Consider the following 27,251-nt stretch of genomic DNA (forward strand, 5'->3'; position numbering starts at 1 on the left):
AGGGCCGACACCCTAATTTATTAAAGAAGCCTTGTTGTCTTTCCTTGCCCCTTACACAACTTTGGCAACTATACAGCATGCATGCTTTTAACCCTCTCTTTTACTTCCTTACCCAAACATCAGCTTTGCACAGCACTCAAGATAAGTTAAAACAGGTACCTGGGAATCAGATACTATGCATGACAAAGTCAAACTGATTAAAAATATTACAAAAAAAAATTGCTGGGCTGTCAACCGATACAAACTCTATTAACTATTGTGTTTGCAAAATCATGCTGCATGTTTCAGTACTTGAAGTCATACAGTATATACTTTACTGATCGATTTGCATACCATATCGATCTCAAGAGCCGTATAATGTGTTTGATTTGTGGCACTTCTGCATAATTCTCTGATTAAGTTACTTATTTAACCTATTGACCTTTACTCTTAATTAAAGAGCCTATGTAAATGTTGAGCCGTAATCAGCTTGCACACTACTGAGTGGAATTTACATCTTGCAAAGTTTACTTATTCTTCAAGGCTTTACACTGACACTGTGTGGTACATAATGGACATTTTCATCCCTTGCAGTTTGTGTGCCTGAAGCATCCTAAGAATCTAAATTTACCTTCAATAACTTTCAAGGAAAAATTCCCACAGGCATTTTTGGGCCGTATAAACAAAACTCCACACAACAAATTCCTACATCAAAAGAGAAACAGCAAGACTCAGCAAGTTCAGTATGTCTAGCTTTCCTATGCAATTGGTCACTTGTAGCAATAGCTGAATATCCAAGAACTTGGTTTTGGATCAGATTCCCTACTGTGTACACCTGTGCTATACATACCAACAAAAAATCCCGGATATACAGAGCTAGTAGCACATTGCATTTGGCATTGCTCACCACTCAAAAATTTGAAGTTCTGGTATAACTGAGCACTAATGTGGAATCCTAATTTGGACAAATCAGTTGGAGAACAAAGCCAAAAAAATATACCACAGTCACTGCTCTGCACTACACTGTTTATTATTGAGAATTCCAGTTTAGTTTTAATAATTTATGTTATTTGTTTTAAGTGTAAAACAGCTTCTTACAGAATCACTGTAAAGCTGGAGGACATCTAGATCATTCAAGTTAACAGAAGAGCCACAGTCTTTTCTCTATATGGAAAGTAGTATGTTGATAGCTCGGAAAAATCAGCAGTCTGACAATAGACATTAACTAAAAGTATTTAGAAGCTGGTGTTATACCCTTACAAGCACATATCCTTTATTTCTCTCCCCATGCACTCCAACAAAAGGATAAAGCCTAAATAAAAGGTGACAAGAAGATACGTACAATAATCATTCTAAGCCAGAGTATGACAGCCCTCTACCCCTTGTGACAGTCATTGCTCCACAAAGAGTAACCAGAAAAAGAAAAAAAAAAAACACCAACTCACTAATCTTAAAGCCATCAGTGATTGAAACTACACCAGTGGTCAGATTCAAAGGATACAAGTCAAAAATAGCAGGCACAAACACAGTGATAAAAAACATGCTGGTGAATTAAAGCCGAGTGGGCTGCACTCCATGCAGACTGCACAAAGCAAGACATTTCCGAAGAATGGAAATTCAAGCACCCAACCTTTCTGTTAAAGCTGGTTATTTTCTATAGCACTCTACACTGAAGTTCCCTGTAAGAAAGTCTGTTTTCACACCAACCTCAGTTCCTTTTTTCCCTTTTAAATTCAGGAAGCCTTTATTTTGGCTGGGCATTTCACTTCACTCACTATGATTCCATATGGACAGCAGCTATCACGGACATTTTTTCAAAGAGCCAACATTGCTCTTTGTGCCATTTTTTAAGCTACCGAAACACAGACCAAAATCTTTCCTCAGCAAACAATCCCACTGCATACCATTGAGCACAGGTGTCCCTGTGTTAAAACCCAGAGTGAAGCAAACATATGAGGTGGTGGCAGCTGGACTCAGACCCAAGGAATCAGCTCTTCCCTGCCATACAAGCTAATGAGCTCATCACCATTTTGCAAGCAGAGGAAGAATTTGCAGATTGATCAGACTCAGAAGACCATCAAGGCCAGACAACGTGAACATACCACATGCTGACACAGCATAGGAATTCATGTAATTACTGAAGCTTCTCCTATTCAATCTTTCCTCTTTCACCTTCAGCATCAGTTCTTACCTGTATGCTTCATCTAACCCTCTTTAAAAAACCTTAGTCTTCTTAATTGTACTTTACCATTAATCCATAACACAGTTAGAATGTGTTGGGTTTTTGATATGCTGGTCCCGTGTAATGTGTTCAGACTTACTGCTCAATAACGCTGCTTCCAATCTCTCTGCAGCAACTGTTTTTTCCTCTGTGGTTTTGAGCATTTCTCAATACATTCTGCTTCTTATTGGCAAGGAAGAAAGAGACCAAAACAGCATTCTTCTACCTTTGTCAGTTAGTTTGAAGAGATGCAACTGAGAAGCACGTAAGAGAACTAAAACTGAATTAAGATTATTTGAGAAAGGACAAATCATAATCAGAGATCTTTAAAAGATCAGTCACTTTATGAGAAATCTGCAGAGCAAATCGAGGTGCAAAAGTCATACAGAATACACACACCCTTGCTATTGGTAGGAAGCACTATGGTAGGAATGGAATGTGTTCCAGTGTAATCCAATGAGACTTACCAAAGTGAAACAGCGTCATTTGCTTACCGGAGCTAATTTTGATTACTTCTTCACTAAGCTCCACTGAAGCAAGTATCAAAGTGAAAGCTCACATTCCTTCCATTGTCAGTAATGGAATAGCTAGTGGTGGCTTTTTGCTAACCATGCACGTAGGCAAAAGAGGCCTCCAAGTCAGTTACTAGAGTACATAAAAACTCTACACTTAAAATATTCAGCTTGCTCAATGAAGAATGCACCTTGATTAGTAGAGTGTATTAAATTTCACCTACTTAACTTTGCAGCTTGATTAGTGAAGTATGCAGCTTAATCAGCACAGCGTGCAACTCGTGACAACATGCATCACCTAGAACTGAAACTAATGGTAGGACCCAATGGAATCACCAGTATATGTCTAAGTAAAAGGCAGTGCAGGAGATGAAAGCAGGCTCTTAAGTCTGTAAAAGAACAATTAAAACTCTCATTTTGGTCAGCACCCTCCTAGCTTTGTAAAATGCCAGATTAAGGCTGTAAAGTTTCACACCTCCAGTAGCTGGAGCAGGCAGCAGACAGCTTCTGGTGGCATGCTGGTCACCTTACTCATCCACAGACAGTGCATAGACAAATCAAATAAGTAATTGATTTTAAGGACACCTGATATAGTATCATTGGCCATCCCAAACATAACTTCATTACTCCATAGAAATTAGGGGGAATATCTGAAGATAACCAGCACATGAGCAATTAATGTAAGTTATCTTTACAATTTACATGCTAGCAAGCTAAACATGAGAGCGAGAAATGAGCTAACTCTATGCAGTTAGGATCTGGAGGCAATTTCAGATATGAACCAACTTTTGCTTTTAAATAATCCTAGAGCTGAGGACTGCTCAAACAGATTTGGACTACTATGTCTATGTTGCCCAGAAATAAAGACAAACTTGGATGTAATTAAGAAATAAATTTACCTTCAGTAGAATGTTGCTATGTGTTTTCTCCTTAGACTATAAAGAAATTCAGTTACAGGTGTAGTTTTCTGTAACTATCATTCTATACAGTACTTCATTAGTGATCTTTTTCTCCACGGTCATCCTATATGCAGCAAATGCATGAGATGAGTTCACAGTGTTGTTATTTATGGTTCAGATTAAGACTGTTGCAGTCAATGGAGACATTGCTTGTTGTCTGCAGTGGAGTTCCGCACAATACATAGCATTTATCAGAGCATGAATCTTACCAACTGCGGTACCTGTACTCATATCATTCTTATCCCACATGCTGCCTTTTAAATACTACACAGTCACTAAGGAAAAGAAAAATAGGTATGTATGTCAAACTCCCAGATGCTCAGCTGTTTCTTGACAGGACTGGATGCCATTCCCATCTCAACAAACCTAGAGCTATTAATAGTCAAGGTTTTGGCCTGGCAACCTCTGCAACACTGAGAAAAACTACGGTATCAAACTACCACAATTGATGGACAAATGAAGTACTGAGATTACCACTTACATAGCAGGTGACAACAACAACAAAAATTAATCTTTTAGATTCCTAAAAAGGACTCTTATTACAAAGAAAAACAAGCAAATACCAAGCAGCATGGAATTTTAATTGTTTCATCTCAAAGCTCCTAACACAACAAATATCGACAAAATCTCAACCATTAAGTTACTCCTCAGTTAAGACTGGATAAACATCTACAAACATGTACCCAAAAACCCAACGCAGTGATAGAAGTATGCTAGCATCAATTCATAGCCAGTTGTGGCAGGCTATGTCAGTGGAAACAGGGAGGATATAGTGCTTACAGTTTGGTAGACAGGACTTCAGTACCAAACCAGGACATCCAAAGGTTAACCTTCAGGATGAATACTTTCTATTACAGTTTGCCAGGCTGCAATTCTGAACCAAACACATTCTATCACATTTCTAGAAATAGCTCAAAGGCATATTTAGAAGTCCCATGTTGGTCCATTAAAGACTGCTTTAGATCCACTTTGGCTATAAGCCCCTGTAGAAAAAAAATACCTCAATACCTTTACACCATTTTACTCTGACCATTCAATCCCGTGTTGTTTAGGTGACATTGTCCCTGTCAGTCATTATTGTATACCTATGTAAGTATTTCTGCCACATCTCTCAAAGTAGGAAGAACTTTCATATTTCCAAAGTACTATTTTAAACACCTTGGTTTGAAAAAGAGCAACGTCATTTTTAGCATCTATATTTTAATTAAAAGTATTTTCTTTTTGAACACTAATTAGAGTAGCAAATTATCTTAAACAGTGCTTGCTTTCTAAAACATTCCACTGATCACTTCCTGGTACGGTAAAGGCTAAGATGCTTAGTTTTTACTTTATGAATTTAAGCAGGAGAACTTGCAATAAGACTTGAAGTGTATTTAATATTACATTGGGGTGATTATGAAAACACATTAGATAAATATTAAGTGTCTTGGTGAATTCAAAATGCCACTGTCCACAGCATTCCCAATTCAAAAAATGTTACCTCTAATAGTGTCAGTACTCCAGCAATGCAAAATATACCCATAAGTACTCCACAGGACAGACATCTCAGTAGCTATGAATAAAGATAAGGAGTTTTAACCTGTAGTTTTTTTGTTTTTGTTTTACTTACATTTGTTTTATTCCACGTTGTATTCATATATCCTCCTTCCAAATATGTAGTAATACAACTTTGGGAAGAGTCCCGCTGTTCTTTTAATTTGGCAGACAGAATTTTGCATAAGTTTTTGGTCATTTTGAATGTTCAGAAAAACATTACCATAAAAAGATCAATGTAATACAATTATTTGACACATACAACTGTTTGAAACATCCTCAGTTATTCCCCTGTCTGTTCCTGAAACCACAGACATTAAAACAGCAAGTAATCTTATTGACTCCGGTTGAAACATAGCATAAATATTAACCTGTCAATCACCTCTCTCTACTGTGCACCATAGCTGCAGAACTTCTGTACTGGATTTTACACAGATAACACAATCACTCGAAAGTTAATTCTGAAAAAAAACAGTGCAAGTTTAATGCACCTTCTGAACATATGTTTTAACCTGGTTATATTGCTGGTAATACCCTTTTCCTTTAAAATGGTTTCCAAAACAAAGCTTTGGAAAACAGCAATTTTCATCAAGTTACTAGTCAGCACTGCTATTTGCATGTCCCCTGAGAAACCTGCTGCTTCTCTAGGCAAGGTGGAAAAAGCATATCCATCCCTTAGTTCAGGATTAGTTGAGCTACAAGTTATTCAGGACCCCCTTCTGCCAAAAAACAGTCCAAAGTTTTACGTGGAAGTCCTATCAGCTATCAAAAAGGAAGCCCAAATGTTACACTGACCTCAGCATAAGCTTCTTTATTCACTGGCACCATCAGAAAAAGGCAACACCATGCCTCAAATTAAGTGTAAGTAGTATCTGATAAAAATATCTTCAGAAGTGTCTGTATTGTTATTTAAATAGTATTTATGTGGCAAAATCCTGTCATCAAAATTAAAAAAGAACATGACTCTCCGAGAACCCATGAAATGGAAAACAAATTCATTCTGCTCATCTTGCATTTAAAAGGCAACTTTACTCGGGTACACCCATTCTCTAAGCATAAGGGAGAAACTGAAGCCAGGTCTCCTAAGTCCAAGCTTAAGACCTTAATCACAAATTTATTTTTCCTCTTCTTGTTCCCTCATCTACCCTCTGTGAGAGCACACTTAGACACCCATCCTGTTCATTGTTTCACAACACTGGCTTGAGTCCGTTCCCATGATCTAACGCACCAAGGATTTCTAAAGGAATTGAAATCAATCCCATCATAACTTTTCCTAATAGGACAGGTTCAGGGACACCAGTCCAGGCCCACATGAAAGTACAGCAGAACTGGACCATACTTGAGACTCAACTGTCCTAGGCTGGGGATGGGAATGGCAGAACTAGGCTGAGAAACACAGATGTATTTCCTGTTTCAGTTAAACCTCATCTCTCCCTCACATTTAAAAAAAAAAAAAAAAAAAAGTGTAACAATCATGATAATGACTTATATGACTAATTTACTGAGTTTTTATACATTGTAGTAACAGAGGAGTCATAAGCAGGGGCAAGAAGACAGGTACCTAACATTACTGAATAATATCTAATGGTGATTGCCTGGGGTACAGAACACTGGGGGACTGGAAGGGGCTGGGAAAATAAGAACAGACTGATGACAACATAAGGCAGATTAGGAGCTCATGCAGACCCAAGATATTTCAGATGTTTCTTCTCCCACAGGTACTTCCCCTCCTATTCAAAAAAATAACTGCAGTACCACAGAATCCACCATGTGGTGTCTGTTAGCAAATGTTGACTTTTTCATGGTGACTGGTGTAGGTACATCTAGATTGTGTATTTAAACATCACAGTTTTGTTTTCATTTCTTGCAAGAAACATTTGACTGAGGTTAATGTTTTATATCAACAGAGTAAAAATAGCTAATTCTAGGCCCAAAGGTCATACACATCAGCACAACTTGAGTTCTGAAGTGCTTTTAACCTTGATTTTTCCTTGTAAGCTTGGTCCTTTAAAATATACAACACATTTAACTCGATCTCCCAAGCATCAGGAGAAAAAAATGTTTTCAGTGTCTTTGGAAGACCATAATCATTTGACAGCCAGAGGGGTCTGAGCGTATTTAAGACAATACATACCAGGAAACACCTACAACAAATACAGTTCACTTTGCAGTAAGGAATACAAATCAGAAATATCAGCACACACACACACACAAAAAAAAGACATCTTCCCCATCTGATTCATTAGATTCTTGGCACTCCAATTAAGCTCTGACAAGCTAGTATTCCAGGCACAGTAAAATATTGTTGTTCCACTAGGCTTGCTCCAATGTTTAGTCATAAGATCCATACAATAATAACAGAACAGTGGCCTATCTTGACCAACAGTACATTAGTTATTATCTGCAGCACAAACACCTACCACTTTATACTAACATTTTGGCAGTTAATCTAAACATAGCACTTAAAGCTACATCATAATTTTGAGATCTAACTGGGTCATTTTCCTTCCAGCTGGCACCAGTAAAAAGTATTTTATAACAAAAAAGTAAATGAAACTTTTTTTTATGAGGGTTTTTTTTTTCGTTCCTTAATGGCAGGAGCACAAGTATGATTTCAAGCACACACGACACATTTTTCAAGGCCTGTTCGTGGTGATGCTAGCTGGGTGAATTACAATAAGATTTATTGTGCAGTGGTGTATGTCTAATTTTCCATCTACTGCTGGGAGCTTCAGTTGGCGGGAACTAACAGAGACGCCCATTATGCACAGCCTGGTTCAAACTGTGGTTTTGGTGCAAACTCTCAGGGACAGGAACTTACTGCACATGCTGGCAAGAACACAGGGAGAGAGTTGATGAAAAGAACAAAGAAGGACTTTTTAAATGGCTTCTTAAATATTTGGTATCCCATCCCTTCTCCAAATTGTTTTTGTGGCAAGGGGAAGGCGGAGAAGGGAGAAGTCCCAACAGATTTTCCTGTAAAAATTGGGTCATATTCAATGGATATAAAACAAGGCAGCTAATGATTTCTCATTATTGTAGCAAGCTTCCCTGCTGACAGGATTCAAAATGAACAGGAGCTCACCGGAACAACAGAGTTCTCAATACTTTACTTCCGTACTCACTGCCTTTTTTTTTTTTTTTTATTAAATGTACTGGAAACACAGGTCCCTTTTTAAACCATTTAGAGAATTCTTTCCCTTACTTTCCTCTGGTTTTCTCCAATGTCCTACACACACTCCCAGCTAAACCAACTTGACATGCCATGCCAAGTAAAGGTGGAGAGAGGAAATAACAGAAGGAAAGGATGAGAAATGGGGAAAAGCAGAACAGACAAGAAAAAACAAAGGCCTGGATCATAAAGAAGTCCTGAGCCTGTGGAGCTCAGTACTGCCAGTGAGAGGCAAATGCAGAACGAGAAGCTGGCAGGGAAGGGAAGAGAGCTTGAGAATAGGAAAAGGTTATGAAGAAAAATAAATGGGAGTGGAAAAAACAATATGAATAATATGGGGGAAGGGTGCAATAACAGAGTAAATGGCTTATTCAGAGCAGAGCTGGGATCCATCTTGCTGAGCCACAAAGCACAACATTTCAGTGCACTGAGCACTTCACCTCAGATGTAGCTGGAGACAAGCTCCACAGCAACATCCCACCCTCCTTCGGGGCAGCTTGTCAGGAAGAGAGCAAAGCATACAATATACCATGCTTCCACTGTGCCAGAGCAACAGAGAAAAAGGGTTTGTGTGGTTGGCCCCACAAGTGGGGCTCAAAAAAGGTACACATACAGACACAGAATTTCTAGGTTGGAAGAGACCTCAAGATCATTGAGTCCAACCTCTGACCTAACACTAACAGTCCCCACTAAACCATATCCCTAAGCTCTACGTCTAAACATCTTTTGAAGACTTCCAGGGATGGTGACTCCACCACTTCCCTGGGCAGCCTCTTCCAATGTCTAACAACCCTTTCAGTAAAGAAGTTCTTCCTAACATCTAACCTAAAACTCCCCTGGCGCAACTTAAGCCCATTCCCCCTCGTCCTGTCCCCAGGCACGTGGGAGAACAGACCAACCCCCACCTCGCTACAGCCTCCCTTGAGGTACCTGTAGAGAGTGATAAGGTCGCCCCTGAGCCTCCTCTTCTCCAGGCTGAACAAGCCCAGCTCCCTCAGCCGCTCCTCGTAGGACTTGTTCTCCAGGCCCCTCACCAGCTTCGTCGCCCTTCTCTGCACCCGCTCAAGCACCTCCATGTCCTTCTTGTAGTGAGGGGCCCAAAACTGAACACAGTACTCAAGGTGCGGCCTCACCAGAGCCGAGTACAGGGGGACGATCACCTCCCTAGCCCTGCTGGTCACACTGTTCCTGATACAAGCCAGGATGCCGTTGGCCTTCTTGGCCACCTGAGCACACTGCTGGCTCATATTCAGCCGACTATCCACCATCACTCCCAGGTCCTTCTCTGCCTGGCAGCTCTCTAACCAAAGGTGTTACACTTTAGAAATGCAAGTCAAGTAAAAAGTGCAAAACACATTTATGGAAAAAATTCTGATGTCCTTCTCATTGGTTTGCCAGCATTCACGTATCCAAACACAATTTTGTGCTTCAAGTTTGCAGCACAGAATGATTACCTAGGAATCTCATCTTTTCTGTCTTTTGGTTTATAGTAGGTGCTATTTACTATCCTCATAAAAATCTGCTTCAACTATCAAATTTAATAGCATCTTCTCAATTTTTGTGGGTGCTAGTTCACTGTCTACAACCTACAGTGTAGTTCCACAGTCACACACGGGATGGCACTGCTAAAATTAGTCCTCACACACCAAGTCTCTCCTCCACCCTGACTCTCTAGGCAGTACACTCCAGGCAAAGGCACAAAGTTTTATTTCCCGGAATTGCATTTATCCACCACAAACTGACATCACTTATTTTTATGTCTGGTTACTCAGTTATATTTTTACTTTGTATCAAGCATGGAAAACCAGTGCCTGTAAGTGTATTAGTGCTATGTTATGATTTTTGGAAGGTTTGGCAGCAGAGAGGAGCAGCAAGCAATTGGGTGCGGTATTACAATGTGCAATGTGGTATTTCATTCCCTCTAGAGATCTGTAATTTTATGCATGTTGAAAAAATGTTAAGGAAATTTAATGTACAGAACACACGGAACCAATTTTCTTCTTTAAGGAGAAAAAAAAAAAAAAGAATAAAAAACAAAAAGACACCTTTGGGCTATAAGCATTAAAAACCATCAGTCCAAATGGAACCATTCAGCAGACCTGAGTGAGGAATAGAGAGGGTAGGCAGAGTAGAGAAATAACCGTTAATTTTTGTCTGCATCCTCTTCGCAGTCACATCTCTTAATCATCACTCAATTCATTAACACACTGTAATTTCATGTCAATGTGACCCCAAATTCTATATATGGGCAGCAGTGGGTGGAGACTCCTTCCTTCGTACCACAGTGACTCAGAATATAGGACATCACAAAAGCTTTTTTCTTCTCCTTTTTGGAGAAATAAATACATTGCCAGAACAAGGTCCAAAAAGCCCGATAAAGCACAGTTAGAGTTCAGCTAAACCCCAGTCTCAGAAGACACACTTTCTTTCAAATTTCTGCTGTTACACCCTTGCCAAAAATACCTTTCTGATCTCTAATCAGGCAATCAGCTCAACCATATGCAGGGGAATAAGAATTACCCCACACTGTCATACAGAAAACAACACTGTATTGTATAGCGCAGCACTGTTCTATGTCCCGACATAGAAGCATGGCTCCAGAAATAGCAAAGCATATACCTGTAGGTGCTATTTAAAAAGAAAACCCACACATATGCTTTCAAGGATCTTAAGTACAACACAGACATTGTGTTGACTGTAGCCTGAACAGCGTATTATACAAAACAGTGCCAGACAGGCTTCTCAGCACTTAGTTTCAAAAGCAAGTACTAGACATAGCACATCCTTGATGCCAGTGCCTTCCTTGGCCAACAGGAAGGGGTACAGAATTCAGCACAGTAGAAAACAGTTATTAACATCTGGCTATTGACAGCAGGGGCCTGGAACTACATATTCCTGATGTATTCCTTCATCCAGTCTTGTATAAAAGCTAATGGTAACTGCAGTCCTCCTCTCCACTTGCTGCTCAGCCTAGGAAACCTTCACACACAGTGGAGAAACAGACTAATCACATACTGCTGTAGCTGCCACTAGCATAAAACTGTATCAATAGCATCTCCTTACCCTGTTAGCAGGAAGAACTCCATTGCCTTCTGCATGGAAAGACGTTCCAAGCCAAAGACAATTCCAATGACAAGTCAAAGATCTTCAGAAGATACCGATTTGGCACAAGACACCATGAGGAAGGTGTGATTATCTCAAACATCTTACAGATTCACAGCACACAAACCAAAACGGCCAAGTCAAAGTAACCTTAGAGGCTTCCAGGATCACTTATTGTGGGCTGTCACCCACATCCTTCCAATTTTCCCAATCTTATTTTTTATGGATGCTTCAATGCCAGAAAACCTACTCTCCCGTAACAATGGCACATGGAAATCTAGCTGCACCTATGTCTCTCTAGACTTTACATAAGTTGCCATACACAGGCTTGTCATAACCCCAAAGACCATGACAGCTGGAGAAGAAATGGGTGGAAGACAGTGCACTAGCAAAGTAACTGCACAACACATCTGGCAGGTCAGGATCAGCATTTTGGGGCATAGTTCCCATTCAGAAATTCTACAAAATTTAATTTCAGGTGTTGCAGTGATTTTGGCATGGCTGCAATTAGTGGCCCAGGCTTTGATTTCTAGCCATAAAAGAGCCACCAGTCCAGTTGGCAGCTGGACATGAAGAGTACAAGCCACAAGTTTTCTTGCAAGTATTCACAACTCACATGAACAAACCAAATTCTTTTTCTAACTTACGTTACATGCATAATTTTTAAGCTCATTAACCTACAGAAAGGATGTTTTCAGAGGTCATTAGTCACCAAATTCCATCCAACACTGACATCTGTACTGGAAAATTTCCACATAACAAAGGCAAATTTCCCCTGGGTTTGATTATGAGTTTTGTTGATCTTCACCACTAAAACTCATGGTAGAAGTACTATTACATTCACATTTAATAATCACAGGAACATTTAGCTGGGTAAGTTCAGCTCTGAATTTGAAATGCTTCAAGACTCTGAAGAAACCCTACTTTCATATTTATTTCTAGTAAGTAAAGAGTAGTAACAGATACAGATGTCATTATGCTCTATTGTAAAGGAAGCAGAACAAGATCACCAAATAAACCAGTTTACTGGAGGAAGAAAAACCTTTAATAATCAGGTTGACAGAATATTAACAGGTTACATCACCTTTCTTTATACAAAGCACATCTAACAAAGCATACCTAATAAACTGGGCAAACTCATGACATAGAACTCACCTGGGACACCACAAGCTTCAGAAATAATGCAAGATTCTGCGGTGCTTGTATTAAGGCCTTCTAGATTTGTGGATGTAAGCCCTCCTCGCACATAAACAGAAATCACAGTTCACTACCTCTTTTTCTATAGAGGTGGGGTAACACATCTTAGTATTTGTGTGTGACCCTCTGATATGGGTGAGTGGAGTCTTCCAGCAGAGGAGATTCTTGGATAAACAAAAATTCAAGGCACAAGGAGCAACCTTTCTACTCCCCAGGTGCTGCCTTCCTCACTCACATCCACCTGGGCAGCACACACACACAGATGGGGGTGGGAGGCAGTTCTTTTTGTAGAGCTCTTTGTCAGCATAACAGGCCGAGGACATCTTGAGCTTACCTGTATTTTAACATACTAGGTCTGTAGTGCCAGTCCAATACTAAGAAGCTAACCCCAGAAACAGCAAGAGGAAGTCAAGGCTATGCTGCTCGTAATCACTACTGACAGGACCCTTGCCATCATTCACTGCTTGGGAAAGTCAAGGTGCTAGACAGTCCCAAACCACTCTTTACTCATCCTCCAGAACATTCCAGTCAAAGTTTTCATAATTAAAACCTAGAACTAGGAATGAGACAAGAACAATAAAGAGCCCTAAAAATTCCCATCTTCATTGCGATGCAAGGTGGAGTCCTGCTAAAACAATGTTTAACAGGTGGGAGGACAGGAGCAGCAATAGTCCTCATCCTGATACATCTCTAGCAGTCACATTATCTACTGATTAGCTGGCGTGTTTATCTTTAAAGAAACTATAAAAGGAATCACAGATAAGAGTGACATTTTATGAAAAAGAAAAAAAAGTGAGAAAGAGTTCCCATTTCTGGTATTCTGTCACATTTCACTGTGAGCGCGTAGCATCAAGCCTTTATTGATATACTAATTATTTACCAGTTTTTGTTGCTTTTGCAATGTAGGAAGCATCAGGCTGAAGGTGACACTCTGAAGTCATTGAGCAGCCACAGACCTCAGCACACAGTACAGTTTTGTGCTCTGTGACAGGAGGCAGAAACATTGCAAGCAAAGGAAAGCCACTCCCGGAAGTTGAGAACTGAATGTATTTGTTGTTCATTTCCCAAAATAATCAAACATCTTAAGACTGGGATTTTCAAAGGCGCCTAGCAGAGTTGGGTCTTCTAAGCCCATTACATTTTGGTGGCATTTGAATACCTCTATTTCTAAGTCCGCCCTGAAAGAGAATTAAGGTGGGATTTTTTAGTTTTAAGTTTACCGTTCTTGAGCTTTGTGCCCCATTTTGCAGCGGGTACTGCAAGACACAACACAGATCTTTCATTTAGAGTCTTCCAGGATCAGCAGAAATTTACCAATGTGGTGACTGTTGTAGGACTGGAATTTTTGAGATTTTCAGTTTTGTTTTTCAGTCATTTGTATTGTAACTTATCATCATCTTTCTTGTATTAGGACAAAAAAAAAAAAAAGGCATAAGAAAAATACACTATACAGAAATAGAGGCTGATGAAATTCTTGATTAATATGAGATAAGAATCCCAACATCCATTAACCTAACGAGAACCCCATGTGCAGTTTAAAACAAACAAACAAGTGTGAGAAATCAGGCATCTGCTCCCACCAGCTGTAGTACAAGCTATGAACAGGCTTTTACCTAGACAACTACATTTTGGTCCCAATATTAATTACATTTAAAGTGGAAAAGCAGAAACCCTTCTGCTTTCTTTATTTAGCTTACACCCCCTTTGTTTCTTTTCTTTTTTTTTTTTAAATAGAAAATGAGTGGTTTTCCATTTAAAAGGTGAGAACCACTTTGTAGTTACAAGTGGTACTTTTTGACTTTCTTAATACAACCCTGTGGCTACAATTAACACAACGAATAAATAGCAGATCAAATTAAGGTCTGATCCTGCTTTACTTAAAGGTTCAATCCTTACAACAAATTGCAGGTTAAGCTGTTGGAGGCAAATGAGGAGAGACAGAAGGTATGATTGCTGATGCCTGAATTTTAAGCATTCAGACGTTAAAAGCAAGTGTATGAGAGCAGATAAGCAAATATCAAGACAAAGTTTTAAAATTTTTAGGTGCTTTAGATATGATTAAGTTCCAAATATAGCTAAGATGCTTGTTTTGCACAAACCTTTGAGAAGATGTAGCAGATTTTATATTTCTCTTTAGAGCTACTTAATGTTTACTTTTATCCTTCACATGGGAATAACGCTTTCAAAAGAGAAAAAGAATAAGATTTTTCTTCTCTTTATTTCAGAGCTCTTTAAGTTCATTTCAGAACATCATTGTTTTTGAAGTTTGGGGAATAAGGGAATGGCAGACTGCTTCCATGCATGTTCTTATTGTTGTGGAAATCTAGTATTTCATCCCTTTAAAAGATGAAAAAATAACTGAACCAATTTGAAGTCCCCCACAACCTGGGATTCCTATAAGCATCTTAAGATTGCATACTGCCTGATTTATTTAGTTTGCAATTCAATCATAAGCATTGTGCAATATAAAAATCAGAACATAGTAAAATAAGCGTGTACTGTCTTTAAGCATGATCAGTCTAAAGATTTTTAGGGAGGGATTAACTCAAGGTAGGTGGCTTTATGAATCATTGTCTGAGGCGCACAGCATCTAACATGAATCCTAAAATTACATCCTCAAAAGAAATGGTACACTTACAGCCAAGCTCCAAACCGACTGCCCATTTCCTAGGGCTCCACTAAGAGAGGGATGTGCTCAGAGCTTCAAAGAAGCAACCCGTTGTCTGAAAAACAAAAGAGCAATGAGATATATTAAGTAATTAATTCTCTTCCATAGTAATTAAGAGACTTAAGTAATTAAGTCTCTTCCATACCACGAAGTGGCAACCAACATATTTTTGCAACCCTGTGCTTGCTCTCTTTACACAAATTATCAAAAGACATTGCCAATAAGTCCTTACAACATTATTCATCACAACATTAGCATTTTCTTGAACACCCTGCTTGGGGCACCTACCAAGGCTGCTCCATTACACTAGAATTCCTCTTCTGATTTTGCCATTGAGCTCCAGAGAACACTGTGAAGAAAGGAACATGCTCCAACCTCTGCCTTTGTTCCTACCCTGGCTGCAAGAAGGACAGAAGAGAACAGCACAAAACCACCACCCTTCACCCTCTTACCTAACTGCAGCCTTTCCTCAGCCAGCTTTGTTCCCCCAAATCAGAAATCCACACCAGGTGGAGGCACCCAGCTCGTGTGAGCCTTTACATCAGCCTGTAGCCAACAAGAACCACCTGTGCAGCACAGCCCTATGGGTGGGCACAGGTGTCACGCACCACCTGCAGCCTGGGGCTGTGCTGATGGTGGGCAGAGAGATTTCAGGCAGATTCCTCAGCTACAAAACCTGAGGGAAAAAGCACTCTGGGGGTGCTGGCAGGGCACTGGAATAGGATGGTTAAGCCCAGCGCCTCCATCCCCTCAGCCACGAGGGAGGCAGTCAGACAACTGTTAATAATGGTCCTGGGCTGAGCCTGCTTGGGGCTGGCCGTTACCATTATCCATTACTGAACCTCTCCCCTGCTTTTCCAGCCTGCCTTGTACTTGCCAGAGCTCGGAGCTGGCTGCGCTCTACAGTCACGCTGCTGGAATACTGTGGTTTGCACCCAAAAGCCTTTATTCCTGCACGACTTCTCAACATGCGGAAGGCAGTGAGTGTTTCGTTCTGGGTGGTTTGGGTTGATTTCTTTTTTTGCCTCCATAGCACTTACCCTTTTGGTTTTCCAGCAGCTGCAGCTATTCAGGGGGAATTGACTGAAGTCTTGCATCAAGGGTGGATTTCCTGATGTTTGAATAACAAATCTTTCATTGTGATTGAGTAATTTGATCATTAAGATCCTTGATCCCCAGATTTTCTGAAATAAGCATGTTGGTCTAACCAGATCTTACCAAAAATGGGAGAAATTTAGCATTCTAAATATTTTAGCTAACCTGATGGACTTGGCGTTTCAGCTGTACATAGGCTGACTGCCTTGGCTCTCCATTAAAAAAAAAAAAAAAAAAAAAAAAACACAACTAAGAACTGTTGCAAAACTCCTCAGCAAGGCCCATCGCTGCCAGGACAACCTGCAAACCTAGTTGCTGCTTTACCCACAGTTACTTTACCTGCCCAGACACACCCCCTGTGCTCCCCACTAACTGTGGTTTACCCCTCAGCAGCCCAGCATGATGACTGGATGCTGAAGGAGAGAAGAGGGCGAGCCAGAAACAATGGCCAGGCTGAGATGCTTCAGTTGGCCACCCTGGAACACCAAACTACTGGGCTAGGTGGGCTACCGATCTCACCTGGTGGGACAGTTGCTGTGTTTGCAGTCACATGTTACTTGTGACTAATTAGCTGTGAGCATAGAGCAGCTATAAAGATGTTATCAGCCAGTGGGGGAGTCTTGGAGGCAGAGATACCTTTCCATTTGCTGCTTGCATGGTACTAGGGTCCTGCTATGTGATTGTGTATCACAGCATAATATTTTTGTTTCCTGATTTCCAAATACAACCCTGTGCAGCCTGACTTAAAAAGGAGGTTAGTTATGTGTCTTCTGTGTGAGGTACAGCATGCAGAAAATTAAAGCTGGATGTTGCAGAGGTAATGCAAGAGTCAGGGGGCTGACTGCATGTCATGCTTACAGGTTCTGAGCATGCATCCTATTTTTGAAAACTAATTTAAAATGATGCGTTGGCTTCTTTACATGCCCTGCTAGTAACTAATTAACCAGAAGTGTAGCAAAAAATACCCCAATAATCAATATGTGTTTCTTTTGTAATTTGCCTATTTGAGAATTATTTAAAGCTCTAATAATTACCTTTTGCTGTTGCAGAGTGATCCTTTCCTGATGAGCTACAACAGCAACCAGACCTCTAAGTAGGTTTTAATAGAAGTAGAGAAGCTTTTAAAGTCTGCAGTGTCAAAGTAAATTAAAGTGGCCCTAAGTAGTTCATAATACAACTGACCACAGTGATTTCTACAGGGCAATTAAGTTTTACTGTGTCAATCATCCAGTAGGCATTAATATAAAGCAGAACAGCTCTGAAGAAATTTGTTATGGACTGTCATGTCAAGAACCCAAATGCTAACCTGCAGCGGCCTTGATATTATTAAAATGACTAAGGGTCAGATTCCAATTAATCTGCAGATTTAACAGTCCTTCACTGTAGTGGGTCTTGATACAATTAAGCAATAATAGATGACAGGAAGGATACTTCCTGGCAGTTAATGACCAATGGCACTATTTGAAGGCCCTTAACCCAGCTGGTCATTAACTGCTTGGAGACACAACCTGGAGCTCATATTTTCTATTGTAAACCATATATTAAAGAAATAAATCAATTACTGTTTCCCCCCACTCCCATCCTGTGCGAGCTGTCAGGCTGCTGCAGTAGCAAATAATTGCCACAGCAGAACCCCAGCCCCGGCAGCCAGCGGGGGGACGGGCTCTCGTGCCCAGCCTTGCAGTCCTGAAGCCCCCAGGCTGCTGTGAGCCTCAAGGGTGCCTGAGAAAGCTGTGGCTGCAGCTGGCGAGTGGAGGTTGTGCTCCAAGGCTGTGTCTGGGTGCTCAGCTGGAGGGAGAACCATGTCTGAAGGAAGGAGAACGGACCCGGGCAGCAGGAGCACCTCGGTTCTCATCTCGGCTGTGCGCTGTCACTTGTGCGGTGCCAGAGAAGTCCCATGGATACTGCGGCGGCTGGAATAACTGATGTATATCTCTGAGGTCTGAGATTCGTTGTCATTATTCGGCCAGCACTGTGATAGCTTTCTCTCATGGTGACCTGATGTCGTGTTAGCAATGTTCCTGAATCCTCAGCGGGCCCTTTGGAATGCTAACAAGGGTGGTGCACAGAACCCAGCATGGCAAAGTCACTCAGAGGGAAGGAGACCGCATGGTGCCAGCACAAGGGCAGGCTGCTCCTTGGGCACCTGTGACCTCCAATGCTACCTTCACCAGAAGACTGTTGCACACTGGACACAGCACACCAGCCTGTGTGGTACAATTGATAGTATTTTTTTAGACTGACATCTAGAGCTGTCAAATAATCATTTTGTCTCTTACTGCTGTAGGAAGCAGTGACTCGTTGCATGCCATTCCTCAGCTCACTTTTCATTGCACCTATGTAACAACCCAGCTGATGGAGAACACAGTCGGTGTTTCCCAGATGACTGATCATTACTCACAGCTGCAGATTCCAGCAATGAAAGGAGACAAATGGTGAAGTAAGGCAGGGGGAGAAAAAACAGAGAAAAACCTAAATTGGGGATGGCATAAGTTGACTTCAGTGGAGCAATATAATACATAGCAGAGGACTGAACCCTCTATCAGGCCTACCGTATTAAAATAAAATCCAGGCACAATGATATGGTGCTTCTTCTCCAGCTGCCTTTGACTCTAGTAGCTTCAGCTGGACTGACTGCTGTCCAGTGCCATAATTCTGCTTTTCAAATACACAGCATGGATATTGCCACCTTGTGCAAATTGCTCTATAATAACTAGTAGAAATACAGATTTTTTGCTGCCTTCCCCTCAAGAGCACTTTAGTGTTGCAGTTCGACTGAGTAACTAGTTGACTGCTTACCAGAAACCGAAGCTTAAAATGCACAAGTCAATATTTATGTATTTATTCATTATAACACATTGGTCAGCAACTTCATTCCATCCACTTTTGACCCTGAAGTATTTCATCACACAGATTTATAATGCAGTATGTCATTTTTAATAAGTTCATGTATGATGCTCTCTCCGGGGAAGTAAGGATTCTTTCCCACTTAGATGTTTCAGGGTGGTTTGTGTAATAGCTGAAACTAGACTGAAATCTGATGTAATGCACAATCAAAATGTTCTGTTACATTATAGTACAGTATACTTCAACACAATTTATTCTTTTTCTATGAGAACCATGACTAATTACAATGTCAAAAGCCAATCATAATACACAAATGGTAGCAGTTTACAGACATGGCAATATGGCAACTACAGGGTTTTTTTGTTGTCAAGTTTGGTTAGTTTGTTTAATGTTATACGCGGGGGAAAAAGGGAAGGCAAAGAAAGAAGGAACATGAGAACAGTTTTGTCTCATTTCTACTCAATAAAAATCCTACTGAGATTATGTTGCTACCAACAGCACTTTCTGCTTACAAAACCAGTGGTGCCCAGTGAATATCATCAAATTAAGTTGGTTATCATGCATGTCTTTCACAGCATATGGTGTTAATGGATGTCAGAGGCTGATAAATGCCTTTGTAGAATATAAAGGCATGGGGAAAACCTAAGAGCTGAAAGATTCCAGTTGCTGAACTTAAAGGAGACCAGCTGAATGGGCCTAGTTGCATTTTCCTTTCCATCAGCTCATCATAGTCAATCTTGAATGCGAACGTCAAGGGAACAATAAAGGATGCATAGAAGAAGTCACACACACATCTCATAAAACAAAATTTATCTTTAATTTGTAAGTGTCAACAGCAGTACAAAAGATGGAGTGATGGTGAATAGATTAAGGGTAGAGAGGACAGTCTTGAGGTAAATGAGCATAAATAGGCAGTCTTATAGACACTCCCCTGAGGGGTCTAAACCCCTGTCATGGCATATACTGAATCACCCAAAGATGACATGTTTAACATATCAGGAAAGCACCTTGTGCAAAAAAAAAAAAAAAAAAAAAAAAAAAAATATCCCCCCCACCCGAAACATGTAGGTAAGGTGCCAACATACACCAGAACATACTGTATATGGACAGTGTCTTTCAATTTTGTCTTTTCCATTAATAACTGAGGCAGAGGAGGAGAAGACTTTTAAAAGTACCACTGAAAGATTATTTAATATTTAATTTACCTCACGTCAATACTGCACAACAAAATTCAAGAAGTCTGTTTATGCAATGAAGCAGAGCTAAGAATAACTATTCTCTTTTTTGTTGTTGCTGAGAACAGATTTTTTTTTCACTCAATATCCTTAGCAAACTTTTTTCTTTCTCTTTTTTTTTTTTTCTTCCTGTATCTAGAGGAGAGTGTGAGATGTGATGGCAACCTTTTAAGTTCATTTAAAAACTTTACACTGGACTGTACAAGATTTTTTTGATAAACTATTTACATTTTCAGACTTTAAAACATATTCAAAGCAGCAATAGACACTAGTTTTTCCTCTACACGCCCAAATAATTACCGGCCATGGGCCCAGGTAGGTACCTGCATTGTATATAGAATTTCTACAAAGAAAACCTGCCTGTTAAATTAGCCAGTGGGTGCCCAACAAGCAGCCCTCACCATCAAGAGCTGCACCCACAGTGTTGCTATAGGAATCAAAGCATAGTACCTTGACAAGAGAGTCTCAGTTGTCCCAACAGCTCTACACAAACTTTACAATTTGAAACAGCAGCTAGCATGTCAGTCCAGCATGTCAGTGAATTGTGCTGATTAAATTAACATAGAGTACAATCTCACAATATACATCACAAACAAATTACAATGTCAGGAAATAAGAGTTACAGTAAGATAAGTTATGTAGTAACAGCTTATAAGCTTGTCTTAATGTAATAAAAAAATTTGTACATGGGAAATACAATAATGAATGAACATAAATGCTAAGCATTCTAGTTTGCTACAAGCTGAAGAAGGGTACAAGAAAAAAAAACGTTGCTTTCTAGAAAGCAAAAAACAAATGACAAAGGAAGACAAACGGAGAATGCACACTAGCAGGTCTGCAATGTGCAGCATACAAACAGTTAAATATTTGCACATTCCCCATACTCCAAGAGCACCAAGGACCTCACTTGTGGTTTTTAGAAAGCGGAAATTACAAAGCAAGCCATGTCACTAAGTTGCTTTATAGCTTTCATATTGCCATAAATACCAATTTGATAAGTTTTCCTTTAGCCTGGTTCACCCCACCCCACCCCCTTTTTACCCAGCGTGTGAAATCTCAGAATACTTCTTTGTCACTATTTCCAACAAATCTGGTACTTAAAAAAGGGCGATGGATTAAAATGAAATGTATTTGCATAAACATATATCTTTTTTTTCCTTCTGTAGTAGTACATTACAGTATATCAAAAATGTAGTTTGATTTGAGAAAAAATCACATATGTTAATGGGTTATTTAAAAATTGGTTTGGGGGAAGTTGTTTTTTAAAGCAAAAAAGTGTTTTCTAAAAGATCAGATGAGGTCATATAACATTATTCTTTTAAAAGAACATGCTTAAGTGCCAACTTGAATCTTAAAAAAGCATGCAAAACTCAGAGGGTCCAAGCCCATTCATCAGCATCTCATAAAAACATGAAGAACTCTTATCATACGTCCTGCTGGCCGCATCTCCAGCGCAGTTGTTCGCACTGTGGACCAGTTCAGCAAAGATTACCCCGCTGAACACCAACACTTTACTGGTCCTCGTGACCACCACAGAAGTAGTAACGTGCTTAAAAGCGATCAGGTAGGTAAGTGTTTTGCTGGGGGAGGGTGGGAGCGTTAATCCCGTAGTATGTTTTGCTAGGAAACGATTTTTGAAATGCCACTTCATTGATATGACCAAAAACTGAATCCGGAAAGCCAACCCCATGAGAGGACCATGGTTCAGATGGCACTGGGAGGTGGTTGTGTTTATGCTCGGAGCAGTAACTGTCCTCAGCTGACTGCTGTACACTTTGCAATGCCGTTGTTTGCTTTGCGTTCCCAACCTGGAGCAATCCCATTTTTGCCCTCCCCCTGCCTCACGCTGCACCTGAGTACACTGATTTAGGAGCACTTTGTGATCCTGTGTATTCCCAGCAGGCAGTTGCACAAACTAAATGGTGACACCCAAGCACACGTGCCGACCAGAACTGGGCCATGTCATCTGAGTCATGTCTCCACATAAACCTGAGCCCTGTTTTTATCAAACATGAAGTGAACTACTCTAGCTGGTATCAGACTATTTCAGGAGTGTACTTCTCTTGAAAATATTTGCTAATTTTCCAAAAAGACTATATATTGTTAATTAAATAAACTGTTTGTTCACAGAGAAAATAGTATTACTATATTTTTGCATTACCTGAATGGAGTTGGTGTTTTTTTCAGTCAGTCTTACTAAGGGGGGCTCAAACACAACAGTTAAAAAGCAACTCTATATGTCCTCTTTGTATTTCGTGGGAACTTTTTTGCCCAGTATTATAGCCTAATATGACAGTAGTATGATTTAATTAACGTAGAAAATAAAGGTTTGATATTACAAAGTCTTGATTGCATTGCAAGGACCATCTTAGTCATGACAATCTTTCCAGGAATATGCTTTTGACTTTCAAATGCCATTCTTGTTAAGAATTAAAATATTAAATCAGTTTTACTTGGATTCAGAAAACAAACTGTTGTTTCCTATCAGCTGTATCAGAAACTTGGCATGTTTAATGTATCAACTTTCTAAGAAAGGAAAAAGTATTCTGTGTTTGTGGGATATGCTATCAAAAAACAGTGAGAGCACAAGTGAGGCAACTTGCTGTCCCAGCTACAGGTCCACAATACTGCGCTCACACTGCGGGTGGAAATTCAGCATCTACATGAGGTACAGTGACTTGTCAGCATTTAATATGGACCAACATACACTGATATAGAACAAAAGTAAATACATAACTTATACTTCACTAAGTATCCATGAACAAAAAATAAAATTCTATTTCCTATGTTATATTTACACAATTTAAAAAAATTCTAAAATGAGATGGTAATTTCATCAAAAACTTTGTTTTGAGCTCCGATTAATAAAGTAAAAATGGTGTTTTTTATCCTTATGATTGTCCTTCCTTGATTTCTACTGACATTTTAGAGCCAATGTCGGCTAATAAATAGAATAAAATGCTCATATGCACAATTCAGATTCAAATATGTTCCTCCCACTTCCCCAGCCAATAAATGCAATTTTACCAGCTGGCGATTCCTGAACAGCCAGTCATTTTCGAGAATGTGGCTTTAACATAGAGAGCATCAGCACTGAGGCAGGGCTGGAGCTAAAACAAAGTGTTCATACATACATGTATTTTGCATAAATAAATGAAATAACAAGACATAAAAAATGACTCAAATCCGGCAACTGTGAGGCAGGCCCACACGAGTCGAAACAGATGACTTTTGTTCATGTAGTTTTCGTACAACAGTTTCACATTAGTCAGAAGTGATAAAAAATACCATTTATATCCAGTGCTTATAACACTTACGAAACAACATCTGTGAGTGTGTGTTTTTTTGTACTACAAGCAAAATCAAGTTTCAGTCCTAAAGAACAGTCCTTTGTTCTCCACAAGCCTGCAGAATATTATTTTGGCATGGTCATAAAATTTAAAAAAATTAACCAACTAATCTAAATGTTTGCCTTTGTGCAAAAAAATAATTACATAAAATACAATGCTAGCAATACAGCATTCTACCGATGCAACAAAACCAAAAAAAAAAAAAAAAAAAAAAAAGAGCAGGAGAGAAAAAGTGACATGGGGGGAGGGAGAGATACTTCTAACAGAAGAATTATGTAAGACATTAATAAATAGCCTTTTTTTTTTTTCTTTTTAAGGAAATAATGATACCCTCCCCCCAATCTGAGCTGAATGTATTAGAAACAGTTCAAATTACCAAGCAACTGTAAGAACAAAAAACACTTTCTATCAGTACCTTAGCCAGCTTAAAGAGGGCGCTCACCAGCTAACGACACAGCATATGCCTTTAAAGTCTTGGCTAGACCAGTTTATTGCTTGTTAGACATGGACTCAGAACACATTTAAATAAATATTTAAAATATAGCATCTTGCTCCAAATTACAAAATGGTCAGAGAATCTGACCATTGTGTTTCTATGTCATTATCTTTATAAATTGTTCTGTAAACTGAACAATCTTCTTTGTTTTGGGGGTTCTTTTCGCACATCTAAATGTGATCTCTGCAGGGGCAACAATGGCTCGCTCTGCTCTAAGAGGTATTACTGGGGCTATGAAGAAACTGACAGCTCCCGATACAGCATCTTCTCTTTGCACCTCACATGAACTTCTGCAAGATAGTACAACAGCATGAGGATGACCAGCATTACTTCCTTCATTGTCTGGGCCTTAAACGAAGCCCGTTTGGCTCTGTGGGAAGATTCCCACATATTTCAAGAAGAGCTGCTCTAGGCCCACTCATACCTCTCAGCCTGAGTCTGAATTTATCATTGACCTGCTGAACATATCCAATTCAAACTAAAAGCTGAGGGAGATGAGGAGTTTTAGCACATGTATTCACTAGGCCCACTCTGCATATTACATACAGTGGTGTATTTATGAACATGAGCAAAATGTGAGGGAAAAAAATAAAGGCGATTTCTTAGACATTTCTGAACATTAACAAACTCTCAGCCTTTCAATCTCTCTCCTGTACATTTCCCAGAATTTTCTCTAGCAATTGCATTGTTTCCAGTAGTAATACAAATTTTAAAAAATTTAGTTTGTGTAGCACCTTACATCCAAAGATCCCAAAACACTTGAGAAACGTGCAATAAGATCTGGCTCGCATTTCCACATGACTAATATTTAATAAATATTTTTGATGCACCTTATGTGCAGCTTTGCAAACCAGATATTTTTGTGGCTTTTCCCTCCCACTAGGAGTCTCACATATAAATCACTGCATAAATACTCAAGGTAGCAGATAGTTCCTTCAGGTGACAATAGGAACGTGAGATATGGAGCCATGATTCACTGCAGGATTCTACAGGCCCGAAAAATTCATCATGGTGGACTCTACGTGCAATTTGGATTTTACATATGCCTTTGCTGTCCTTCTAAGTATAGAGGTTTATAACTATAAACACAAAGTTTAGGAGTATTTGTACTGTATGTACATATATAAGTACTCTATTTTGCATTATAAAAGGCTGAGTGTTTACAAGTGCTCCTTGAACATATAGTGTTATGGAAACAACTGAATATCTCATTCATAAATGTCATGTTCATTTTAGTAGCAGGTGCACTTTTATTTTCATATACCTGTGTAATTTAGGGGAAGAGAAAGAAAGCACTCTTAAAAGTATTAATAAGGAATTTCAAGTGTAATGCCACCAACAGTACTTTTAAAAATAAATATTAAGTATTTGGACCCTTGACATTCTGGAATGAATAAATTATTTAAGAGAAAATGTGTTAAGACTGAATGCAAGGGTTAAAAGCAAAGGGGTAAAGAATGTAGTCAGAGGTGGCCTCACACTGCTAAGACAGGCCTGTCCATAGCTGGTGATCGCTCTTTTGTGCTTACTTAAAATTTCACACTAATGGCATCAAGAGGCAAAAGCAATTGGGCACATGCACTATGGCAACCATGTTCACTACTTAAGAATATCCTGTCTCCAGATTCCTGAGTACTTTACCATTTTCTGGAAAAAAAATTAGGTTTTATATATATATATTTTTAAGATGCCAAAGGATTGTCTAAGACTTTACAGTGTCTCCTTTAAGACTTTTTTTTTAAATGTTAAGATTCAAAAGTTATGAAAAGTTTGGCACATCAGAAGTTCAGCTATACATATGGAAAAAAATGGAATTCAGAGACGATTTTTTAAAGATGAGCTATGATGCACAGATGTGCACACTTGCGGACTTGTTCTGTTTCACAATATGAAAACTGCAATTTTGTTTTCTAAAATAATCCAGAATAAAAACACATTCACAACCTGTAGGCTGGCACAGCATACCTGAGTGAGAATGTATAACCCCCATCTAAAACAGTAACTTAAACCTTTATCAGCATCCAAAAGGTAAAAGACAAAAGGTAAGACTTGTAAGACAGCTATCGATTCATATAACTTTTCAAGTCCTGATGTCTGATATTTAATATATGTCTTCATCTAAATTAAAAAAAAATAAAACAAAAACAAAACAAAACAAAAAAGTTCATGAAAAATTAGGGAAACAATCTGTCTCACACGTTAAGAAACATTTAAGACCATTCTGCTGATGTAACTGTAGGAGCCACACATGCATGCAGGCTCTTTAAGAACTTTTTGTTCAAAAAAAAAAAAAAATCCAAAAAAAAACCCAAGTGAGTCTGAGTACTTTAATTCTGTGAACACTCCTCAGTTGGCACTGACTGCCTCATGGGCTTCATTTTCGCTACTATAGTCTGATTTGGGATCATCCTCATAGTCCTCGTACATTTCTATTTCATCCTCTCCATTTATCATTTCATTTCCAGCAAGGCTTCCGCTGTCCGTCTTCATACCATAAGTGCTCTGAATGACGGGGATGCTGGGCTCAGGGCTGGCAGAGGTGCTCGAGCAATCCGATGTCATCTGAGGTGATGGTGTGGTAGTTGCCATGGTAATAGCACCAGGATAGACAACCCCCGTTCCCGTGGTGATTGGAATTTGAGGTTGTTGTCTGGAAGGAAAAGCAAGATGGGAACGTGATTACCTCTGTTTGGAGGAGGGATGCCTTTTTGCAAGTCCAACTCAAAGCAGGTGGTTTCCTACAAGGGCTGCATGCATTCCTCTGGGGTTCACAGTCTGGTCCTGTATGGTATTGGTTCACCTGAGCTCCCCCCAGGTGCAACTGGAGAGTAAACTGTTTAGTAACTACCAGAATTTGATTTGTTCATGTATTTTGTGTGTTTATT

General features: G+C 39.6%; 2 protein-coding genes and 1 long non-coding RNA gene across 23 annotated transcripts in view; 1 reads left to right on the forward strand and 2 right to left on the reverse strand.

Moving 5' to 3' along the window:
- LOC311437988 overlaps positions 1-15,845 on the reverse strand; it is a 94,677-nt gene extending 78,832 nt beyond the window's left edge. Inside the window, exons 1-3 of the long non-coding RNA XR_014693883.1 lie at positions 15,796-15,845; positions 15,632-15,692; positions 15,314-15,398 (exon numbers count right to left, since the gene is read on the reverse strand). This is a non-coding gene — a long non-coding RNA (uncharacterized lncRNA). The remainder of the gene's footprint in view (positions 1-15,313; positions 15,399-15,631; positions 15,693-15,795) is intronic.
- The window catches only part of LOC311437983 (uncharacterized protein), a 415,393-nt gene extending 395,625 nt beyond the window's left edge, over positions 1-19,768 (forward strand). Inside the window, exons 9-11 of the mRNA XM_084521887.1 lie at positions 16,205-16,323; positions 16,829-16,934; positions 17,487-19,768. Coding sequence (XP_084378013.1) covers positions 16,205-16,323; positions 16,829-16,934; positions 17,487-17,535 — 274 coding nt within the window. The 3' untranslated portion in view covers positions 17,536-19,768. The remainder of the gene's footprint in view (positions 1-16,204; positions 16,324-16,828; positions 16,935-17,486) is intronic.
- A 312-nt stretch (positions 19,769-20,080) lies between these two features.
- SOX6 (SRY-box transcription factor 6) overlaps positions 20,081-27,251 on the reverse strand; it is a 381,588-nt gene continuing 374,417 nt past the window's right edge. For all 21 annotated transcript variants that reach the window (XM_084521857.1, XM_084521855.1, XM_084521866.1 and 18 more), the window contains one exon: positions 20,081-27,016. In XM_084521857.1, coding sequence (XP_084377983.1) covers positions 26,713-27,016 — 304 coding nt within the window. In that variant the 3' untranslated portion in view covers positions 20,081-26,712. The remainder of the gene's footprint in view (positions 27,017-27,251) is intronic.

Source organism: Aythya ferina (genome assembly GCF_964211825.1).
Source record: "Aythya ferina genome assembly, chromosome: 5".
Classification (NCBI taxonomy): Eukaryota; Metazoa; Chordata; class Aves; order Anseriformes; family Anatidae; genus Aythya; species Aythya ferina.